This window comes from Carassius auratus, chromosome 7, assembly GCF_003368295.1.
Source record: "Carassius auratus strain Wakin chromosome 7, ASM336829v1, whole genome shotgun sequence".
Taxonomy (NCBI): domain Eukaryota; kingdom Metazoa; phylum Chordata; class Actinopteri; order Cypriniformes; family Cyprinidae; genus Carassius; species Carassius auratus.
In genome coordinates this window covers 11,809,456-11,831,203 of record NC_039249.1, presented here as the reverse complement: position 1 = coordinate 11,831,203, position 21,748 = coordinate 11,809,456, and the positions used below count along the sequence as shown (strand labels likewise).

Genomic DNA, 21,748 nt, shown 5'->3' with positions numbered 1-21,748 from the left:
TGAAGGCATATACACACACTATATTGCCAAAAGTTCTGCGACACCCCTTCTAATGAACTGGTTTGACTACTTTAGTAGTTTCCAAGAGTACAAATCTCAATATAATACAGATTATAATAGAATTATATGTGATGATATTCTAGGGAATTTTATAGCAAAAGTTTGTACAGGACCCTTTTGTATTCTAACATGACAATGCCTCTATGAATAAGGCAAGTTTAAAAAAGAAATGATTGATTCAGTCAGTGTGGAAGAACTTGGCTTGTCTGCATAAAGCTAAGTCCTAATTCCAGCTAAACACCTCTGTGTCTAATTGCAGACTTTAAGACAAAAACTAATCACCAAACACCATTGACTTTTAAATAGACACCTCCAAAACTGTGATGGCGATGAAATTTAAATTTCATATTTAAAATTTACATATTTGTTGTTACAGTTTTGGAAGTGCCTTTTTCTGTTCTAAAGAAGAGGGTGTCCCAATACGTTTGTCATATAGTGTATGTCATTATATACATATACTGTACACATACTCATGGAAATTACTTAAAGTAGTTAAACCCATTCATTAGAAAGGGGTGTCCCAATACATTTAGTAATATATACTAAATGTATATAATGTATATAATTATTATTATTTATTTATTTTTTTGCACAAGAAGGACCTTCATAACTGCTGATAACAATAATAATGTCAAATATACTTTGTTGGAAAGAGAAACACTTTTATTATCTAATTAACGTTGTTTGCTGTCATCTCGTTCATTTTCTGATTTTTTTTTATTTTTTATTTTTTTTTAAATAAGTGTTAATGATTCTCCAGAAGACAAATCTATCTTCATCTACACAGTTTTTCACATTAACTCTCACTGGCTTCCAGTTTATGAATACATTCCGCCTCAGCCCTCCCCAGAAATAATGCATGAATATGGATGGGCTGTTGTGCCTGAGTCTATTCAGTGCATTGGACTACCTCCAACGTTGGCATAAAACCACCAACGGCAGAGGAGACAGCACCGTCCAGTCCAAAGGATAATGATGGGGAACGATGACTCAAAAGGGCTTCTGATCATCGAGAAGGGTCTGTCTGGCATGTCTGCAGTGAGTGACATGTTGCGCTCGTCCTAAACGCTCATGCGTCTGTACTGACTGGCCAATATGTTGAGCCGACTGATGAGTGGCAGCGAGCGGAGTCTTGACAGGGAATTCAACTGTACGGTGCGACTGCTGGACGACTCGGAATACACTTGTACGGTTCAGGTCAGTATTAACATGTTTTCATCATCACGAGCGGGTGATCCCCGTCACCGACACACGTGTCTCAATGCTCGCGGTGCTGATGCTGCGCATTCAAGCGGGAATATCCGCGAGGCGAGCATCTGGACACTGCACAAGGGCTGCAATGCGTAATGGCTAATTAACGTGTTACGAAATTTCATTTGGCTCACGCGATGAGTGAATCATGAGACTAGTTTCGGTGACCCGTCAGTTGCCTTTAGAGAGCAGCGGGTCACCTGTCACGTAGTGCCTGCCGCCAGCCCGAGAGACCTGAGTCACATTCAGCGGGAAGAGACTAAAGGTTTCATACATTAAATTGCCTCTCGGGGGGAACTATCCACGATAACAACTGCTGAAGGATTGTAGTAGCCTACGTGCAATACTGTAATGGTGATACAGTAGCTGTTCTGCTTCTTATTTGGCCATAGATACTACTACAAGCCACATTATTCTGCAATTCAAAAGCTATGTTTCTAGACACATCCCCAGACTCTTTCTTTATCCATTCAGAAATGCTTTCTACTGTTTTGCCTAAAGCAGCCTAAAGCGAGGATGAAAGATGAACTGATTTGTAATATTGTTGATTAGAATGTCATGAATGACATGTATTGAGTTGCAAGAGTCTACATTACTGTTTCATTATATGAAGAGTTAAAAGGAATGTTTGGGACATACAGCAAAACCACTGGCTGAATTACCAAGAAGAACAGTGGTTGTGTTTTTGTCCACAAAGTGGAGCTTGAACAGGAAGAGCAATGAAAATGTCTCAGGTGCTATATCATTGTTAGGCATGTTTTTATTAATGAGACTTCCCACTTGGGCCAAATATTCGCAGATGTTCCGGATCAACAATTGTTGCTGAAATATTGCAGAAGACAGGTGCAATATCCTGTGGCGCTGAAGCAGTACCTGCTCTGGCTAAAAAAAGTTTCAGTTAATGTGGATATTTTGAAGTTCATTTTAAACAAGACACAACTGACCTGCATTTTGCACTAAATATTGACAGAAATTAGTTGCTTATCACTTTATCGCGATTGGGTTGTTTTCAACCAACAGTTAGCTTGAATGTTCAACCCAACCTTCAAGGTAGTAAGCCAACTGCTGGGTCAAAATAACCCAACTGCTGGGTTTGATCATATTTTACCCAGGGTTGTATTTAACCCAGCATTTTATTGGTGTACAATTAACAAGATCAGGCTTTCTAGAACGCAGCTTCCTTGCATCTCTACCACATACATAAAATACAAATGTAGACTTTTGCAGATAATATTTGTGAATAATTTACAATGGTCACCATTAAAAAAAAGAAAATCCATAAAAATTAATTCTGCCAGGACACTATCCCTTCATTTACGGACATTTTCTTAAACCTGAAAACACAACACAATGTGTTAATGTGAAATTCAAACTACTGGTAAATCATCTGTGAAAAACCAATCCAGAAAACTCCATATTAACACAGTAGACATGGCTGTATTTTTTACATAGACTCAGGTGTATATATATGTAAATAAAATATTGGGAAATATATAGGATCATGTATCTGAACATTTAGGTGTGAGTTACTGGATTTGTGAGGATATTCAAAGCTTAGCTAAGGGAGAAATGGGGTTTCACAACATGAAGCATTAACTCTTGGAGGGGTGCGTTGGTGATGGTCTGCCCTGATGCCACTAGTTGTGTGAGGTCATGTCTGTCTTGTGTCTGGGAATATCAACCTTAGATTGTGACATTCCATTGTCCTTGGAATTCTGTGATGCTGTGGTCTCCATGGCAACAGGCTGATTCCATCATCGGTTCCCAGCTGCTCCTGCTCTCGTCAGACAGGATATGGGCACACACACATACCCGCCACTAACACAAGATTCATTCAAAAATGGCAGTTGTATATTGCAGATAGTGTTCTCCTGTCCTTTCCTTTCCTTCCCGTGTCCCACCTGGGATCGTCCTCTGTAATTGATTGATCAGGACAGTGGAGTTTGGTTAGTGATGAAATGCTTATTAGTGAAATATGGCCTCTCTGTTTTGAGAGACTGCTGACGGTGTTTGGCTCCTGGCAGTCACACATCAAGAGACCAGATATCTGAGACACTCACACATATACCGTCATTACAGAGCTCACCTTTGTGTAGGTCAGCGATTGCCTCTCAGGTAGATTTCACTGCTTATTGTTGGGCCACACATACTACACGCTGTCAAATACAAGGTGCCAACTATTCAGATAATAAAATGTTACATTACCCTCATCAGTTTGTCCACTGTAACATTGTTGACTTCTCCTATCTGAGCTGCATTGTTCTAATTAGCATTTCAGAATAATAATTAACTTCATAAGAAAGTAGCAGTTGATGAGGGCATGTCCTCGAGGAAGGCACATCTTACTTGGATTGCAGAGTCTAATTGCTTCCTTTTCCTTCATATCTCACAGCTTCATGCATAATTACGTGCAGTTGTTCTCAAGGGGGTGGCTTCTTTTTTCTATCAACGCATATTATCAATAACTTGCCTTTAACCAAGTCCTTTGTAGAATGAAAACAATTGTATTATTATAATTGTATATTCTTTTTCCCCCAGATGGTGTTGTATTTCATGGGGGGAACATAAAAAAGCTGTGATGCAATGAGGCTTGTGTACTCCACACAAAGATTGTGCTTTATACATTTATGAGAGATTGTAGGAATTGTTATTTATTGTAGAATTGTAAAACTTTTGAATTGACTTAACTCTTGCCTATAAAGGACAAGACAGATATCAGCAAACCCTTGTTCTCATTCACAATACAAAAGCAGACAGTGAAGTGCATTTAAATTTTACATATATATATATATATATATATATATATATATATATATATATATATATATACATAAAATCAATTTAATTATACAAAGATTTCATTGATTAGAATGTTTTTTCCCCCACAGTACTCCAGTAGTTATTTTTTCCACAGTACTCCAGAAGTTATTGTCCTGAAGAGTAATAATTGAAATGGACGGCTATTACAAACTCAACCTACTGTGTAATTAGAAAAATGACCACGGGGTATGGCTAGTTCCTCTGCCTCTTTGAATCTAACTCAGTCAGTCATTCTTAATCAATACATAACCAAAACAACAGGGAATATGAGAGAAAAAAAGTTTGACATATTTCATTCTGTTCATGATAAAATGCATAAAATTAGTGTCATAGAGGCAAGATATCATAATGTGCAGAATATATCAAAAGATTAAAGTTTTTTATTTTGGTTTACCTAATTCTATTCACTGCAAATTATCCTTGCTCAAACATTAGAGATGGAGCAACACCAAGGTCATGGGTTCAGTTCCCAGGACATACATGAACTAATAAAACGTTGAACTAAAATAGCCAAATACATAAATGCATATTAAATTCAACTACTTAATATATAGTCTTGCATGGTTACAATATAAAGACACCAGCATGAAGTCGTGCAAATTTAAATCTCTGACTATCAGAAAATGTAAAGGTATTGTTTGCATGCCTTCTTTCATTTTCCAAGTCCTCTTCTCAAACTCCCTGCAGCAGTGACAGTCATGTCTTTCTGACTTTGTTCCTGTCTTGAGCTAATGTTACAAGACAAACAACAAACCAAGAATTAGATCATCTGGGCCTCTTGTCCCCCACAATTTAGTGTGCTTGCCAGTATGTTGAAATGTGAAAGGATGACTTTATATCTCACTCGTTTTATATATATAAAGACTCTGCTGGTTTGCTCAGGTCTTCAGCTGCATATCCAATTGTTGGCTCTATTTTGCTCCTGCTCAAATGCTGCCTGTAAGATAATCTTCAGGCTATATGCAACTAACAGATAAGATGATTTGATTAGAACTAGGTCAGGGTGAATTTACACTTTGATGGAAAATTTGATTAAATAAAACAGGACAAGTCATTCTTTGAAAACAAGCTTTATATAGAAGTTGCTTACAGCCTAACCAAATAATTTTCATGGGATTTCACTTCAAAGCAATGGTATCTTTGTTTATATGAATAATTTAATATTTGTTTATATTTAAAGAGCCGAATTCTTGTTCATGTTGCATTGGACTGTTACCAATACACTGACATTTGTCCACCTCAGGTGTTCTGCTTCCTGTAAAATAAAATATTTTATTCAAACTACTGATATGACTGAGTATAAATACATTTTTCAGTTTACCATTATTTACATTCCCCATTTGGCTTTCTTTATGCTGTGGACAAAAAGAGATGCTAATGTTGCTTTCTTATCATAAAATAAATGCATATAGTGACAACAGGTTATTAAAGGAATAGTTCACCCCAAATTGAAAATTCTGTCATTATTTACTCACCCTAAATTTGCTTTAAATCTATGTGAATCGCTTGTTTCTTTTGAACCCAAAATATGATTCTCATACAGGTTTGGAACAATGAGTAAATCAAAACAGAATTAGAATTTTTGGGTTAACTAACATTTTAAATTCTAATTGGATGGATTATATCAAATTAGAATAAAAATACACAGCAAGGAATATGTTGCAGCACTTACATTTTAGGACTACAGGTTAGTTTGATACTAACCTGCCTGGGAAATTAGGGGAATATGTTTAATTGAGTAAATCTTGGCCGTATGGCATAATTGCAGGATTTTGATACATGCTCCAGTGCAGCTGTCTAAATCATGATGTGGAAGGTTTGGGGGTTTGCATCTAAAGTATTTAAAGAGTGTATGAGAGCAAGAGTGAAGGGAAGTTTTCATTAAGAACAAAGTCATATCCTTACACTATTTAGCTGTAATGCAGAAGCAAGCATGCAATAGCCAGACACTACTCTTTACCCAGAGAACCATATAAACCATTTATATCCCTCTCTTGTACATACTCTCTCTCTCTCTCTCTCTCTCTCTCACACACACACACACACACACAAACAAACAGATACACAAACCACACCTTTACATCTCTCTGGGTTTCCCTTCTCATTACTTGCGAGGCATAATTTATTAATATTGTTTGTGATCCATATATGAAGCTGATTTGAATATTTAAAAAGAGTGAATAGAGATCTGAGAACAATCTGAGATTACTAGTGTCAGACATTGCTTTTAGTTTCTGGCATGAACTCTGCCTCCCATCCAATCATGAGCACACGTATAAAAAAGAAACAAAATACCTTTCTGATTATCCTATTGCTTTGTATAAAATCTCCAGCTGTTTTTCACACCACTGGGCAAACACTGCTAGTTCAAATCTGTCTGTTTAGAATCATGAAAGCTGTTGTTGTGACCCTGATCCTTCACTTTCCTGAACTGCTTTTTGCAGGTAATAATTATTTTAAAATCTGACTTTCCTCTATCACACAGCTCTAAAGCTTTCTAAGATGCCTTCAAAGTGCTGTGTGAATGTTAATATTTGATTGAGCTCTGATGTCTCCAGAGAGATTCTGAAATATTAAGTTCTCTCTAGAGCAAGAGATGATGGAATGCTGGAACTTAAACAGAAGTCAGACCACATGCTCACACCCTCTCTCTTTTAATTGTAGTCTAACTGCCGCTGTAATATTGCCACCACCTGGGCTTGATCTATCAGACTGTTCACCACTGTAACAAAATACCTCATTCAGCAATTTCACTAATAGCACGATTGCAATCACAAGTGGTGATCCATCAGAGGAGTCAAATAAACATGAATATAAAAAGTATATAAAAAATATTAAAAGTATATTTAAATATGAATATAAATATGCATAACTGGTACTAAGGGGTTCAAAGGGTGCAAAGAAAAATGTGGCAAATAGTACATTAGTATGTGCAAATTAAGATACACCTTATTTGGTAAAAAGGTAAAACTATTTAATATGAAAATGAAAATAAATAATCAATAAAACCAGATACTTATAATAAACTAACAGATATAATAGCATTTAAGAATTTGACATTTCTGTTTTGTTCTGCTTAGTCTGTAATCATTTGATTAACTTTTCTCTTCGGGTTTGCATCTTACAGCACACTAAAAAAAGATCCAGTGTCTATAAGGTACATTTCTAACATTTCTAACATTATTTTTTATAAATGGGTCTTGAATATATGAATATATACTGGGTCATATATAAATTTGCAGTAATAAAGCAGTGGAGGATGGAGTTCATACAGCCTCAATGATAAATAACTCATGGACTGCCACTAATCCCAGTGACATGGCGAACACTGGTATCATATCGACGTCTGCACCCCTTAGATTTCTGTTAGGCAGGTTAGACTAGTAGGTTTATATTATACTGTGTATGAAATAGAGAGGGGTGACAGATTTCGGGAACCCAGGGGTCAGGAACCTTTATTGTGCAGGCCTTTTAATATGTCATCACCTGATGAGCATCCTCTTCAGAGTTGTGTGTGTGTGTGTATTTGAGTGAGTCAATGAATGAAGAACAAGGCACAGTGCTAACAAACAGTGCTTACATCGACTGTGTTAATGTGAATATTCACAAAGGTATGCTTGCTGTTATATTTCTGTCACAAATGATTCTCATTTACATCTTTGCTTTGTTTGTTATAATGAATGGATTTGGACATCAATATTGTGTAATTTTTCTCACGCTGAGCAACACATAATTACTGTATGTAGATTACTGTAGGGGTAAGTTTAGGGTTGGGGTAGGTGTAGACATTAATAAACCATAATCTGACAGGTAGCATTTTTCGTTTGGTGAATTGTACTACCTACTGTTTTAATGGGAGGTAGCAAAATCTGACAGGTAGCACAAATCAACAGAACACCGGGCCTGGTTTCCAAAGTGTGTAGGCGTAGTGCAAATGGGTTTTTGTGTAAATCATCTATATTGTTCTAGGTTTAACATACTGGTGATCTGTTTTAATATAAAACTTGGTCTATTTTATTATTGGTCATTAGTGAATGTCTGAAACACTTCCTTCACCCCACCCAATTCTGTACAAGTGGGGAGGGGCCCGGCTTCACGTGTTATATATATTTAGCGTATACACAACCCTGCGAAGATCTAAGCACAGACTCACCAAATGAAGCTTCACGAAGTAACTTCACTCGACCATTGGTATTGAACTTACCATTATGTACTGAAGTTAGACTGAGCTTGAGACACAATTCAACTGATTTATGAGACTGAATGTGTAAATATTTAGAACGTGTTTAATAATTCTAAATCTGTTTGTGTATAATCGTTAGGTGCGCAACAGAAGACAAAGGTGTTTATCGTTTATTTTTGTTCCACTAGAGTGCGAGTACATAAAGCATCTTGTCCTACTGCGCTTTAATATCTCTTTTTAAAGGGGTCATATGATGCATTTTTCATTTCTCTTTGGAGTGTTACAAGCTTTTGGTACATGAAGAAGATCAGTAAAGACAAAAGTCTAAAATCCAAAGAGATATTCTTTATCAAAGTTCTCTGCCACGCCCCCTAAAACGGCTCATTCAAACACGCCCCCAAATGTCTACATCACTATGTGGAAATATTTGCGTACTGGCGTCCAAATGTCCGTGGCTTGTGTACTGCAAACACATAGGAGCTTCATCCCTGTGTCTGTAATGTGACTCTGATCTCCTTTCGTGCCTGAACTGATTTTTTATTTATTTTGAAAGATGAAGCATGCTATTATGGAAAGGGGGCTTACATTTCTGATGAGTGCTTGCGGTGTTCGGCCAATCACAATGCACTGGGTCAGTTGGCCAATCAGAGTGGACTGCGCTTGTCAAGAGGAAAACTTTGTAGAAAACGACACTTTTTGAGAGAGGCAGGGCTTACAGGGCCTACAATAATGTACAGTATTTGAAAAATTATGTTTTTTGAACATTAAAGCATGTCAACATATTCTGTTACACCAAATACACAAAATAATTATCTTTAAAAAAGCATAATTTGACCCTTTAAATATTAAACATATCCCACTTTTTACTTTCTTATTCATCCATGTTACTTTAGTAATCATTTCAAACTGTCCTGCCCACTGAGAGCTGTGCTGATTGTAATTCATAAGTGCGACACAGACGTAGAACATAAAAGTTCTGTACAGGTCTGTCTGTACAAAGGATATGTTTTAGTCCAGTCACTTTTTATATACATGCATTTCTAAAAGTCGTTGTTTTCATCATTACCTCAAGCTACATAGCTACTTGAATCCGAGTGCACAAACTTACAATATAAACTTGAAGGGCACCTATTATGCCCCTTTTTGCAAGATATAACATTGGTATTTGGGGTCCCCAAAATCTGTCTGTAAATTTTAAGCTCAAAATACCGCACAGATGATTTATTATAACATCTAGAATATGTAATTTTTTGGGTCGTGAAAAAAAGAAAAAGAGCTGTTTTGGTATCACTTTAAATGCAAATGAGCTGCATATTCCCACCCAATCTTCAGCAGAGAGTAGCACACATCTCAGCTTTGCATACCTACAGCAATAAACTGTGAAATAGAGGGAAGTAACAGATTTTGGTAACTTCTAAAGCTGTCTTGTCAGATTTGGTGACCCTGCTGTATATCGGAAGCTTTCACATCAGGCAAAAATGCTGTATAGCAGGGATAGACAACTCCGGTCCTGGAGGGCCACTATCCTGCAGAGTTTAGCTTCAGCCCTCATAAAAACTCACCTGCCTGTATCTATCTAGTAATCCCGAAAACACTGATAGCCTTGTTCAGGTGTGTTTAATTAGGGTTGGAGCTAAACTCTGCAGGATAGTGGCCCTCCAGGACCGGAGTTGCCTATCCCTGCTGTATAGGATATAAAATATAGGATCACAGACATCAGTAGAGTGAATTTAGAAAACATTACATCCATTGTGTTTAAAATAAAGGGGAGTTACAGACTTCAGTAACTTGTGTTATCTGTATGGTACTGTAAACTAGATATATGTTGTAAATGCTTTCTAGGATGTAATATACAGGTTAGACATTACCAGAAAGAATGTGGGTAACATTAAAACCATTTTGTGGTAATTGATTTCGGTAACCTCTAATGCTGTGTTGTCAGATTTGGTGACCCTGCTGTATATCTGAAGCTGTTCACAATGCTTTCTAGAATATAAAATACACAAGGTTAGACATCACCAGAAGAATCTGGGTAGAACCTTTAAGGTTTTTTTGTTGTTGTTGTTTTTTGAATTGGTGAGCCTGTTGTATATGTGAAGATATTCACGTCAGAGAAAAATGCTTACTAGGATGCAAAACACAGGAAGTTAGACATCACCAGAGGGTATCTGGGTAACATTAAAGCCATTATGTGTGAAATCGGGGAGCATACAAATTTTCTGTAACTCGTTTTTATGCTGTGTTGTCAGATTCAGAGCTGTATATCTGCTGTTTACCCTGCTTTATGCCTACAATATAAAATATAAGAGATTCGACATCAACAGAATGAATTTGGGTAACATTAAAGCCATTCCATGTAAAAGAAAGGGGAGTAATGGATTTTTATTCAAGAGTTAAAATTCCTGTTTTCCTGTTTACAAACATTACACAGTTTAGAAATATTACAATGTAAGAGCTAAACCTACACTATAAGGGATGTCTGCAAAGAAAGTACAGTGATGTTACATATATTGTAGGCCTGAGGCATCGTGAATAGAAATTATCCAATATCATCCCAAGAACGGTGTCCCAGCATTTTCACGTTGATTCCTGTGTCTCTCTGTTCCAGAGGGATGCAAAAGGGCAATGGCTGTTTGAGCAGGTCTGCCAGCATCTAAACCTGCTTGAGAAAGACTACTTTGGCATCAGATTTGTGGACCCAGAAAAACAACGGGTGAGTCCCTGTAGTATAATAAATATGAGTTGTTAGTAATGTACAACACTTGTGGATTATTCAGCCAATGTAGCACTGAAAATATTAACACAACTATGATTGTGAAAAAGCAGACAATACACTCAAATGATCAGACTGTATGTTCATCACAGCTTGGTCTCCGTCACATCAATTTGAATGATGGTACTATCTGATAAGGTCCATGCTTTGTGAATGAATGTAATGTGATGTCATGTAATGTGGTGGACAGCCATCAGTTGACAATGCTGCGCATAACAATATGTTAAACTGGAATCTCTATCTGCATTATATAATTTTGTTGTTTCAGCATTGGCTGGAGTTCAGCAAGGCAATTACCAAACAAATGAGATGTAAGTCATATTGTGTGTGGAAAATCCCAGCTACATCCTTTTTATACATGTTGTGAAAAGAACAATCACTGCATTCATATCCCTCATTGATATTACATTTACATTTATGCATTTAGCAGACGCTTTTATCCAAAACGACTTACAGTGAATTCAGACTATACATTTCAGTATGATATCTCTCGTAAATGCCAAAAGATTATACTGACTGCTTGATTACATCTATGTAATTGTTTTATGTCCTAGCCCAGCCACCCTACACTATGTGTTTGCGGGTTAAATTCTATCCTCCGGACCCTGCAGCTCTTAAAGAAGAGATCACTAGGTACAGCTCATTAATATGAAGTCTATTTTTGTTCAAAATAACTATATTTAGTTTAGTATGTATATATTTAGCAGTACATAATCAGAAAGAACAATATGAAATTGGACTATTAAATATTATACTGTACAAGTTACAGAAACTTACACAGTTCTTATCAAAACTTATACAAAGTATTTATAATGAGCGCATCGACAGTTTAATACGTCCTCTGCATTGTTTTTTTTTAGATACCTGGTCTTCCTACAGATTAAAAGAGATTTGTATCATGGCCGACTTCTGTGCAAAAGTTCAGATGCTGCTATGTTGGCTGCATTCATCCTGCAGGGTAAAAGCAAATCAGACATAGCAGCCAGTTTTTACAGTATTTGTTGAATTATGGCATCTCAAGAGCTTTGTTGTATATGACTGACGTTACTGTAAGACAAGACTCTCAAGATGACACTGGTTTAGTTTCATTCTCTCTCATATTTTTTAGCTGAGATTGGAGATTATGACCCGGGGAAGCATCCGGAAGGTTACAGCTCTAAGTTTCAGTTTTTTCCCAAGCATTCTGAGCGCCTGGAGCGCCGCATTGCTGAGATCCACAAATCCGAGCTGACGTAAGCTTACATTCAATTAAACCTGTCACATGCAGTATGTCACTCTTTTTAAAGGAACATTAGGTTTGTAATGGAGAGATTGAATGTAATTTATGAAATTTATCTGCTGGAACAAATGCAGAAAATTAACGAGTCTGTTCATTTCCAACAGGGGCCAGAGTCCTGAGACAGCTGAGCTGAACTTCTTAAAGAAAGCTCAGACTCTTGAAACATATGGAGTAGATCCACACCCATGCAAGGTCAGGAGCGAAACGTATCAGCTGCCCATATCCAGGAAATCATTTCAAAGTATAACAGAAATTTCCTAACTGAAAGTAGTCTGTTAAATTAAAAAGAAAAGTCATTATTATTATTATTTTATCACAGGATGTGTCTGGCAATGCTGCATTTCTCGCATTTACCCCATTTGGCTTTGTGGTACTACAGGGGAACAGGAGGATTCATTTCCTCAAATGGTGAGAGAGGGGAAATGAATCTCTCATATCATTTTCATTTGCTTAGCAGTCAAGATCAAATGACTGTGTGTTTATGAATAACTATGATGGTGTTTTGTCATATTGTACAGGAATGAAGTGACCAAACTGAAGTTCGAAGGAAAGACATTTCATATATATGCAACTCATCAAGAGGTAAGTGAAATCAAGGCAGCCCCAGATAATCCAGAAGAACAAAGAATCAAAAGTAAATAATAACACTTGACTTCCGCTGACCTCCTTTGACCTTTACAAAGGATCAGAAGATCATCTTGACTTACTTTGCTCCAACACCTGAGGCCTGCAAGCATCTATGGAAGTGTGGGGTTGAAAACCAAGCTTTCTACCAGTAAGTTCACATGATTTGACATATCAGGTTAAAATTAAGCTCAAACATTCACATAAACATCTTATCTATGCTAACTAGTTAACACCAGTGGTTCTCAGGCAGTTGCTTAAACAAAGTCACTCTTAAGACTTAAGAACTAGTTTGGCCAGCTATCAATTAACCAAGTGATAATCAGTCTTAGTTTTTCAAATTGGACCAATTCACTTTGCATGTGTAAATATCATATCGTCATATCGTTCTCCCTCAAAAACTATTATTTTTATTGAAGCAAATTACAAATCAGAATTTTGAATCTTCTAGAATCACAGAAAAATAATTACAGCAGTATTGTTTTCTTTATTTCTTACAGGTTTGAGAAATCAAGTCAAGTTCGCACTGTATCCAGTAGTAATCTTTTCTTCAAAGGGAGCCGCTTTAGATATAGGTGAGTATTATCTGCTTTGGTGGTTATTAAGTGTACCCTATGAGTTTGTCAGCTCTGCTTAATTAGGCCTGTGTTTTGAATATGCTAATTAATGGATTAGCTGTAAGCGTTGCTCATATTTTGGTTACATAATTTATCTTAAAGTGGTAAAGTGGCCAAGGAAGTGATGGAACAGAGTGCCAAAATCAGACGTGAGCCTCCAGAGATCCACAGGTGAGGTCCCCCAATGTTTCCTTGAAAGGTTTAATATACCTGACAGTATGTCTATTTTAATATCACATCTTTTTGTGTGTGTTCAGGGCTGGGATGGTCCCGAGTAGGAGTTGTCCTTCCATTACTCATGGCCCACGACAGAGTAGCGTTCCCCGAACACGAAGAAGAGCAGTCCACATTTCCATCATGGAGGGTAAGCCTATGTGCCTTGTTATTATATAACCATAACATATCCCTCTCAGAAACTTGCTCTAAACAACAGTTTATAAAAATGTTCACTATATTTCCAGGTGAAAAGAAAGTACACTTTCATAATGTGTAATATTAATTAATAACTAATTTTGTACTTAATATACTAAAAATTATTCTTTAGTACTTCTTAAGAGAAACTTAATAAGATCATCTAAGTGTACTCAACTGTGCTATTTTGGTACACCATGAATATGAACTAAAATGTGCTTTTAACATACTCTCTTATTTAAAAATATATTTAGTCACCACTTGTATGACACATGTGTCCATTAGTGTATGACATTTTTTTTAAGTGTACTGCGAGGAGTAACTAAATACATTTTTTAGACACAGAGATGGTGTGTTAAAAGTGCATTTTAGTTCATATTCAAGATTTGCACAAAATAGCACAGTTTAGTACAATTAAGAAGTGCTAAAGAATAGTTTTTAGTATATTAAATACTAAATTAGTGCATGAAAACAGAACACTTTAACTAATTTATGGAAGTGCACTTTTTTCACCTGGGTTAGTAAGGATATTTCTAAATATTGAGGACTGTTGGTCCTCACAACTGTGCACACACAAAAAACACACCTTTACACACAACTTTAGTATATACTGCTCCTTTCTAAGAACAAAAACGGAACATAATTTGAATGAAGGTAGCAAGTAGATTTGTGACTAAAAAAACAATGTTGGCACATTCTGTGTCTTCGGAATTCAATGCAACTCAAGACAAAAGATGTTAGTTCATAGACACTGAAATTCTGCCATCTTGTGGTGTAACGTTTTTTTTTTCTGTCATCGCTTGAGTACAATAAAAACACTCCAGAGATTTTTGGGTTGTTTTATCTTTCCACTTGGATTCATTATTGTGTCTTTACTGGAATATAACTTGCAGTAAGTTTTTAATGCCCGACCTTTGTTGCCAATATTTAAATAATATATATAATTCAGTTTTTTAAATTACAATTCACAATACAATTGTGAAATTACAATTAAGGGTGATATATATAATTCGTAATACACACAATTAGGTAAAAAACACATACTACTGATTAAAGGTTTGGGGTTGGTTAGATTTCTTAATATTCTTGAAACATATAAGGAACTCCCGCACACTATCTTAGCTTGCAAATTAAAAATTTTAATCACACAATGTTTCGGTCACACGACCTTCATCAGGAGTAATATTAATATTAATATTCTCGAAAGAAATGTCTTGTGTTCTTATTTATTTTATTACTATCACCCCCCCCCCCCAAAAAAAACAGCAAAATTGTTAATATTGTAAAATGTTATTACAATTTAAAATAACTATTTTCTTTTTTAATATTGAAATTGAAATGCAGTTTATCCCTGCGATAAAGCTATATTTTCAGCACCGATTGCTCCAGTATTTAGTGTCCCATGATCTTTTAGAAATCATTCTAATATGCTGATTTGCAGCTCAATACATTTTTGTATTATTATAAATGGTGAAAACAGTGCTGTTTAATATTTTAGTAGAAAGCATATTTTTATTTCTTTTTTATCCATTTAATTTGTCTTTGCTGAATAAAAATATTCATTTCTTTAAAACAAACTTACTGACGCCAAAGATTACACTTAACAAAAGAGTGCTCTTGACAGGGATAGGATACACTAGACTGACTCCATCTCTATCTATTGCTCTGTGTAACACGAGAGCGGCTCTCATTGTGCACAATGTGACCAGACGTTCACCTGTTCCAGTCACTTTACTGACACTGCCAACTGCCATCATGGTTGTGTTTGTGTGTGAGGGTACTGTATAAGTGTGCTTTAATTTAAGTGTGAAGTTAGTATTATTCTAGTACATGCTCTGTACTGAAAGTCTAGTTCTAAAGTACAACAGACACAAATGTGCTTGCAATAACATGTACCAGTATTTTTACAATCATTTACTATATTAAAGTAAAAAATAATGCTGACAGAAAATACACAGTTTCACATGCCCTACAGGTGGGCTGACAATTTGTTTCATAAACAAGAAAATACAGAGACAATAAGAACTGACAAACTTCAGAATCAACAGTGCTATTATTACACAGTCTATAAATAGAGAGCCTGTCCATGTATGTCATGTGGATTGTGTCAGAATGAGTGTGTGTTGTGTATGTGCTCCTTTGTTTCAGCCCATAATGGGTTTGAGGGGTTTGGAGCATGCAGGGCAGCTGGGCTTTCGGGCATACGGTGACTTACAGGGCTTTAGGGCTTTAGGGTGTTCTCGCTTTCTCACACTCACTTTCACAAACACACACTCAACATAGTGTTATGTCGTTTTTGTTCAAGGAGCATAGAGAGAGGCAGGGGGTCTAGTGGTGATACACTTACACAGGGCTGAGAACATCACACACGTTAGTGGCTAAATTCTGAAACCATGGTGAAGTGTCTCATACGGATTAAGACAAAGGTGAACGTTCACCTGCGGATGATCAACCACTGTTACCGGGATGTGAAGGTACGGGTGTTGACAATGGGACCTAGGTTATTAGGGAAAGCTCTGGGGGCTCTGCCTCTGTTCCCGTCCTTACCCAGCTCCTCCACTTCCTCTGGAGCTTCATCTAGACTTGGTGTTCAACCCACCAGCACTGGAGGTAAAGTTCCTGTTCGTTTGTAACAGCTGGACGTTTGACTTGTTTTAATGTGACTGCATTTGAATGTGCACATATATAGCGGATTAGAGTGTGACAATTGATAGCATGGAATTTGTGTAGCTTTTTTGGATTGTGGGTGGAGCTATATTTTCCTATGCTGTCTTGTGGTTAATTAGATCTATATATACACTTATAGTATTTACGTCAGTGCAATTCATCAGTACATATAAAATTTTTTATTTCTCCTTTCCCAATAACATTGCTTGTGAATAAATGTTTATATACAATGTATCATTACGTCAATGCTTTCAGCTATATTTGGTTGGGACATTTGATTCAGGGTAGTATTAATTACTTTCCTTGTGTCTAGCTCAGCAAACTTTCTGAAACTTTCTCTTAGTTGGGCATATCAATTATATGGAGTAAGCTTGGATACTAATGTGCTGAAGTAGTAGATTTGCCACAGATTTATCTTGCCAGACCAATGTACAATTTTTAACTTAATTATCTATTTTAATACGTTTGAGCTTTAAATAGACCAGTTTTGCAGTATGTTTATGAAATCAGTATGATGCATTAGAGTTGGGCAACATTTCAAAAGTATTAATTGGCTCCCTTTTAATTCATCAGTTGGAATTTGAAAAGAATTGGCTGCCCCACACAGGAAGTTGAACTGGTATTTAAAGGAAGTGTAGGTTTCTGAATTACAGTTCAGAGAAATGGAATCAGTTATAGCATTCCTCCATCCTGGTTAGTATTGCTAACCAAAGCTGCATTCATTTGGTCTAAATTTCTGAAAAATGTATGCTGTTCAAAATAACTGTTTTATATTTTTGTGTATTTTAAAATGTAAATTATTCCCGAGAGATAAATACTTCTTCTGTGTTGAATGATTCTTTAAAAATCATTGTAATACTGTATGCTGATTTATTGCTCAAAAAAGAAAGAGAGAGACTGAGAGAGAGAAAATAATAATAATAATAATAATAATAATAACTTAAGTTTAAAAATTTTGTTGAAACTGTGATATATTCTCAGGATTTACTGAAAAATATAAAGCATTTATTTGAAATCGGCTCGTAAAACCATTAAAATGATCAACTCTTTATACTTTTAGACAAATTTTAGACAAAGACTTTATTCTTGTCAAACCTCTTTTCTAGCTAAAATGACAATTATTGCAGTTTCTTACATCAAATTATATATAAATATAATTCTGCATCCTGTTTGCAGCCTCAATTCAAATGATGAATGGCACAGAAACCTGAAAGCACATCAACATGTAACACAACCACTGAACATCCTCACTGTATTCCAGGTCTGGAGTCCTTGCGCGACAGTGGCCATTCCACGCCAGTCCGATCGGTCTCCAGTGGGAACTCATTCCTACGCTCCCATGGAAATGGAGCTGAGGGAGGACATGGAACAGCTGAATTTTCCCAGGACCCTTACAGTCCCTCTGACAGTGTTCTTCCCACACCGGTGTCCAATGACCCCTCAGACCCGGCTCAGGTTCGCCACACAAATGGCCCCCGCAGCATTCAAGAGGAAGGAGGAACAGAACTGTGTACTCAAAACCAGGCAAAGCCACAGGGCGTTAAACCCAAAGGAAAACGTTCTCAACTGGAGAAGACTAGGCCAACCCAACATGGCCCAGAGGAAGGGGTGAATCAGGTCATCTGTAGTTTGGCACGTCTTTTCTTAGTAGCCCTGGCTCTTCTCTTCGCCCTCCTTCTACTTCTTATTGTGCTAACAGAGTCTGAGCTGGACTTGGCCTTTCTTAGGGACATCCGAAGGACACCCGAATTCCAGCAGTTCCACTATGAGTACTTTTGCCCCCTTAGGCGCTGGCTGGCCTGCAAACTGCGCTGGATGGGTGGGCATCTCACTAATAAATGAGCGTGTAATCACCCCCTCTGTCTCCTCAGAGAGTAGTCTCTAGTCTACGAGCATTATTATCATAGTACCATGAAATCAAAATGAAATTAATATTATCTACATAGCCAAAGCCTTGGACTTCCTAACACCATGCCAAGACGAGAAAACTGTGTATGTTTCAGCTCTAGTTATTGTGAAATTGTTCTCTGCAGCACTACTTTATAATCGGGTAAAAAAAAAAAAAGATATGTATAGCTATAAATGCTGCCGTCACCCAATTGTAATGTATCTACCAGTTAAATATAATATCTACACTCAAAGAATGTTCACCCAGACTGTGACGAGCAAGACCTCAAACTGCAATCAAAGAAAAAAATGCCTTTATTGGTCAGAAAATAGACAGGGGCCATGACAGCTAATAAATGGACAGTTCACCCACAGATGACAATTCTATCATATTTTACACTCCCACATAATACTTCAGTTAATCTGCAACTTGAGAGGTTTCTGTCCCTCCACTGTATGTCCATGTAACCAAAACGTAGAAGATCCAAAAAGATCTTAAAGATGTTAAACATACCTTCATTTGTGTTTTGAAGAGTAACCAGTCTTATAGATTAGAAACAATATGAGGTTGAGTAAATGATGACAGAATTTTCATCAGAATTGTCTTAAATGACCTTTTGGGTGAACTATCCCTATAATGTCAGATGTAAGCTTGAGCATGAGTTTTTTTGGATGATTTTTGGTAAGTGTAAAATGTTGTTATATGGTGTATATTTGATCCATACCATACTAAAACAGGACTGTTTGTTTGTAGTATGGATCAAAGCCACTGACAGGGTTCTCTCTTTTAATGGAGCTTCAGTAATGTTTTACTGAGAATTTATTAAAACTTTATAGTACAGTAAGGTTTAATTTGTTAACATTAGGTATGATAAACTTACAATGAATGATCATTAATTAATCTTGGCTAATGTTAATTTAACATATCTAACCTTTCAGCAAACAGTATGGGTAAATGAAGATTAATGAACAAACTTAAATTAACAATGAATAATAGATAAGACATGAATTAACTTACATTAGTCAAAGCAGTGAAAATCATTGCTCATTTTTAGTTCATGATACCTAATGGATTAATGAGTTCAACCTCAAGGTAAACTATTACAGAGAATACATTTGTATAAATGTTAACACCAAGGTATGCGTCATTACAAATTTCCCACATAACCTGTATTAACCCAGAGTGAAAAAAAGAATAATAATTGCTGTCCTATAGAAATGAACACTGATATTTAGTGGTAGATGGTGGCCTTGAGATACAAATGTTCTGAAGTGGGTAAAGAAAGTGCTCCAGAAAGACAAAGTAATGTGAAATGCTTGAGAGTTTAAACTATTTCTGAAAGGAATCTGTAATTTGTTCAGTTATTTTTCCATGCATCATTATGCATAATTCATGCATAATTTTAGAGACCTCATTAGTCCACTTGCACAGCCTTAATTATCAAAATGGAAATGTGACAGATATCTTCTGTAGGTCATGATGAATTTGTTGGTTTAACAGTTGTGTGTTTATGAAATTACTGTATCTCATCTAAAGTAATAGACTCAGCTTAAACCAAAATCTGTTATATTTCTATTACTTTTCAGTTGCCTTAATGAGACTGAAGTTCAGTAGTAAAGAGTTGTATTGCAAAGGTCATATAAGACTAGTGGCAGAGTAAATTAATTTAAATTACAAACTGATGGTGAATACAAGACACAAGGGTCTATGGACATAATCACAGCTATATGCTCATTTAAATATTTTTGGTAAAAACAAACAAATAAATAAATGAAATAAAATAAAACATAACTGGAACTCATTGGTACTCTCGAAATATAAAGCCTGCAGCAAATGCAAATCATATTTGGGGGTTAAAAAGCCTAGAAAGTAACATAGTGTTCCTATGTAAATCTTTTATCTACTGTGTGAGTCGCTTGTGTGTAGCTTCATAGAGTAGCCTAGTACAGCTAGTAAAAAGTATGCAACAATACCAACAATAGCACAGATGAAAACACCTACAGAAAGATTTGTCTCTGTGGTGGTAATCATCATGTGAAAGATATGAAGCAATACAAATGACACTGATAAGCCAGCAGAAAAGTTTTTTTTTTAACCTAGAGCAACGTGATGGTTCAGAACTGCATTACAAATTCAGTAGCCTCAGAATTAACTGATTGCTTGTCTGGCGCTGCGTTGGTTGCAAGGTGCAGGTCGTACTATAAATCAGCTCCCATATCCTGTGACTGACTAATTCTTCAGATCTGTTACTGATGGCGATGGACACTGTTTCAGCCATTTCAGATTGGAAGTTTAATTCAAAGCAATAGCAGACTGAAACAAATAAATGTTGTAGCATATGTTGAGAAGATCTGAATGGATAATGAATCACACTGTTATGACTCGGTTGTGCCTGATCTTCCTGCTCACTGTATAGCATCAGATTATTATTTTCTGTAAAGTTCATCACCTTTATTTTTATTGATTCATACCATAAATGGTTTACCCTGTGTTGTACCAAGAATACATTGAAACAGTTTTATTTTTATGTTTTTCTAAAAAAATAAAATAAACCTTCTCCAAACCAAATTTAAATTACTTTTCTGTAGTTTTTATGAGTTTTACTGACAAGCCCATTAAAAAACCAATGAGTAATGCCAAGGTCTGTAGTAAGTGATCTTGGTTCTATGTTTAGTTTTTAAGAAACTGCCTTGGAACCGTTTGTAAATGTCTTTTCTCAACATTGCTATTAAAATATTTTGTAATAATTATTCAATCATTTTCAGTAAACTTGCTTAGATCCTCTGAAACATCGTAGGACCAGAAACTACTTGGTCTTACTTTCTATAAACAAGTGCAACCTACTGATGTGAAAGTGCATGTTAAATTAACTTAATTAATATCTTAATGGATTTTAATAATCAATCTGAGTCTACAGACAGTGCAGTGATCCCTGTGCTAGTCGTTGAAGTGTTCAGCCATTGCCACTAGTCGGCAGAAACACTCCTTTAACCAGAAATCTCCCAACAGATTTTCACATATTGCTCATGTTCTGGGAAACATAACTGGAGGGGTGAGCTCATATAAAGAAATTCATGTCAAAATATGTCAAAGATAATACCATATTTTCTATGTAAATCCTCAAACTGGATCGTTTTACCCCAGACCTTTTAGATATTGGATATTACTTCACTGT

General features: G+C 36.2%; 1 protein-coding gene across 1 annotated transcript; it reads left to right on the top strand.

Annotated features, from left to right (window-relative positions):
• Positions 1-925: 925 nt before the first annotated feature.
• frmd5b (FERM domain containing 5b) lies at positions 926-21,131 on the top strand. The gene is made up of 14 exons (XM_026267308.1): positions 926-1,257; positions 10,923-11,027; positions 11,356-11,398; positions 11,642-11,720; positions 11,948-12,045; positions 12,196-12,319; positions 12,471-12,558; positions 12,686-12,774; positions 12,885-12,948; positions 13,050-13,141; positions 13,491-13,565; positions 13,710-13,778; positions 13,865-13,971; positions 17,947-21,131. Exons 1-14 carry the CDS (start codon positions 1,156-1,158, stop codon positions 18,525-18,527), a joined length of 1,716 nt encoding a protein of 571 aa, XP_026123093.1. The 5' UTR covers positions 926-1,155; the 3' UTR covers positions 18,528-21,131.
• Positions 21,132-21,748: the final 617 nt, after the last annotated feature.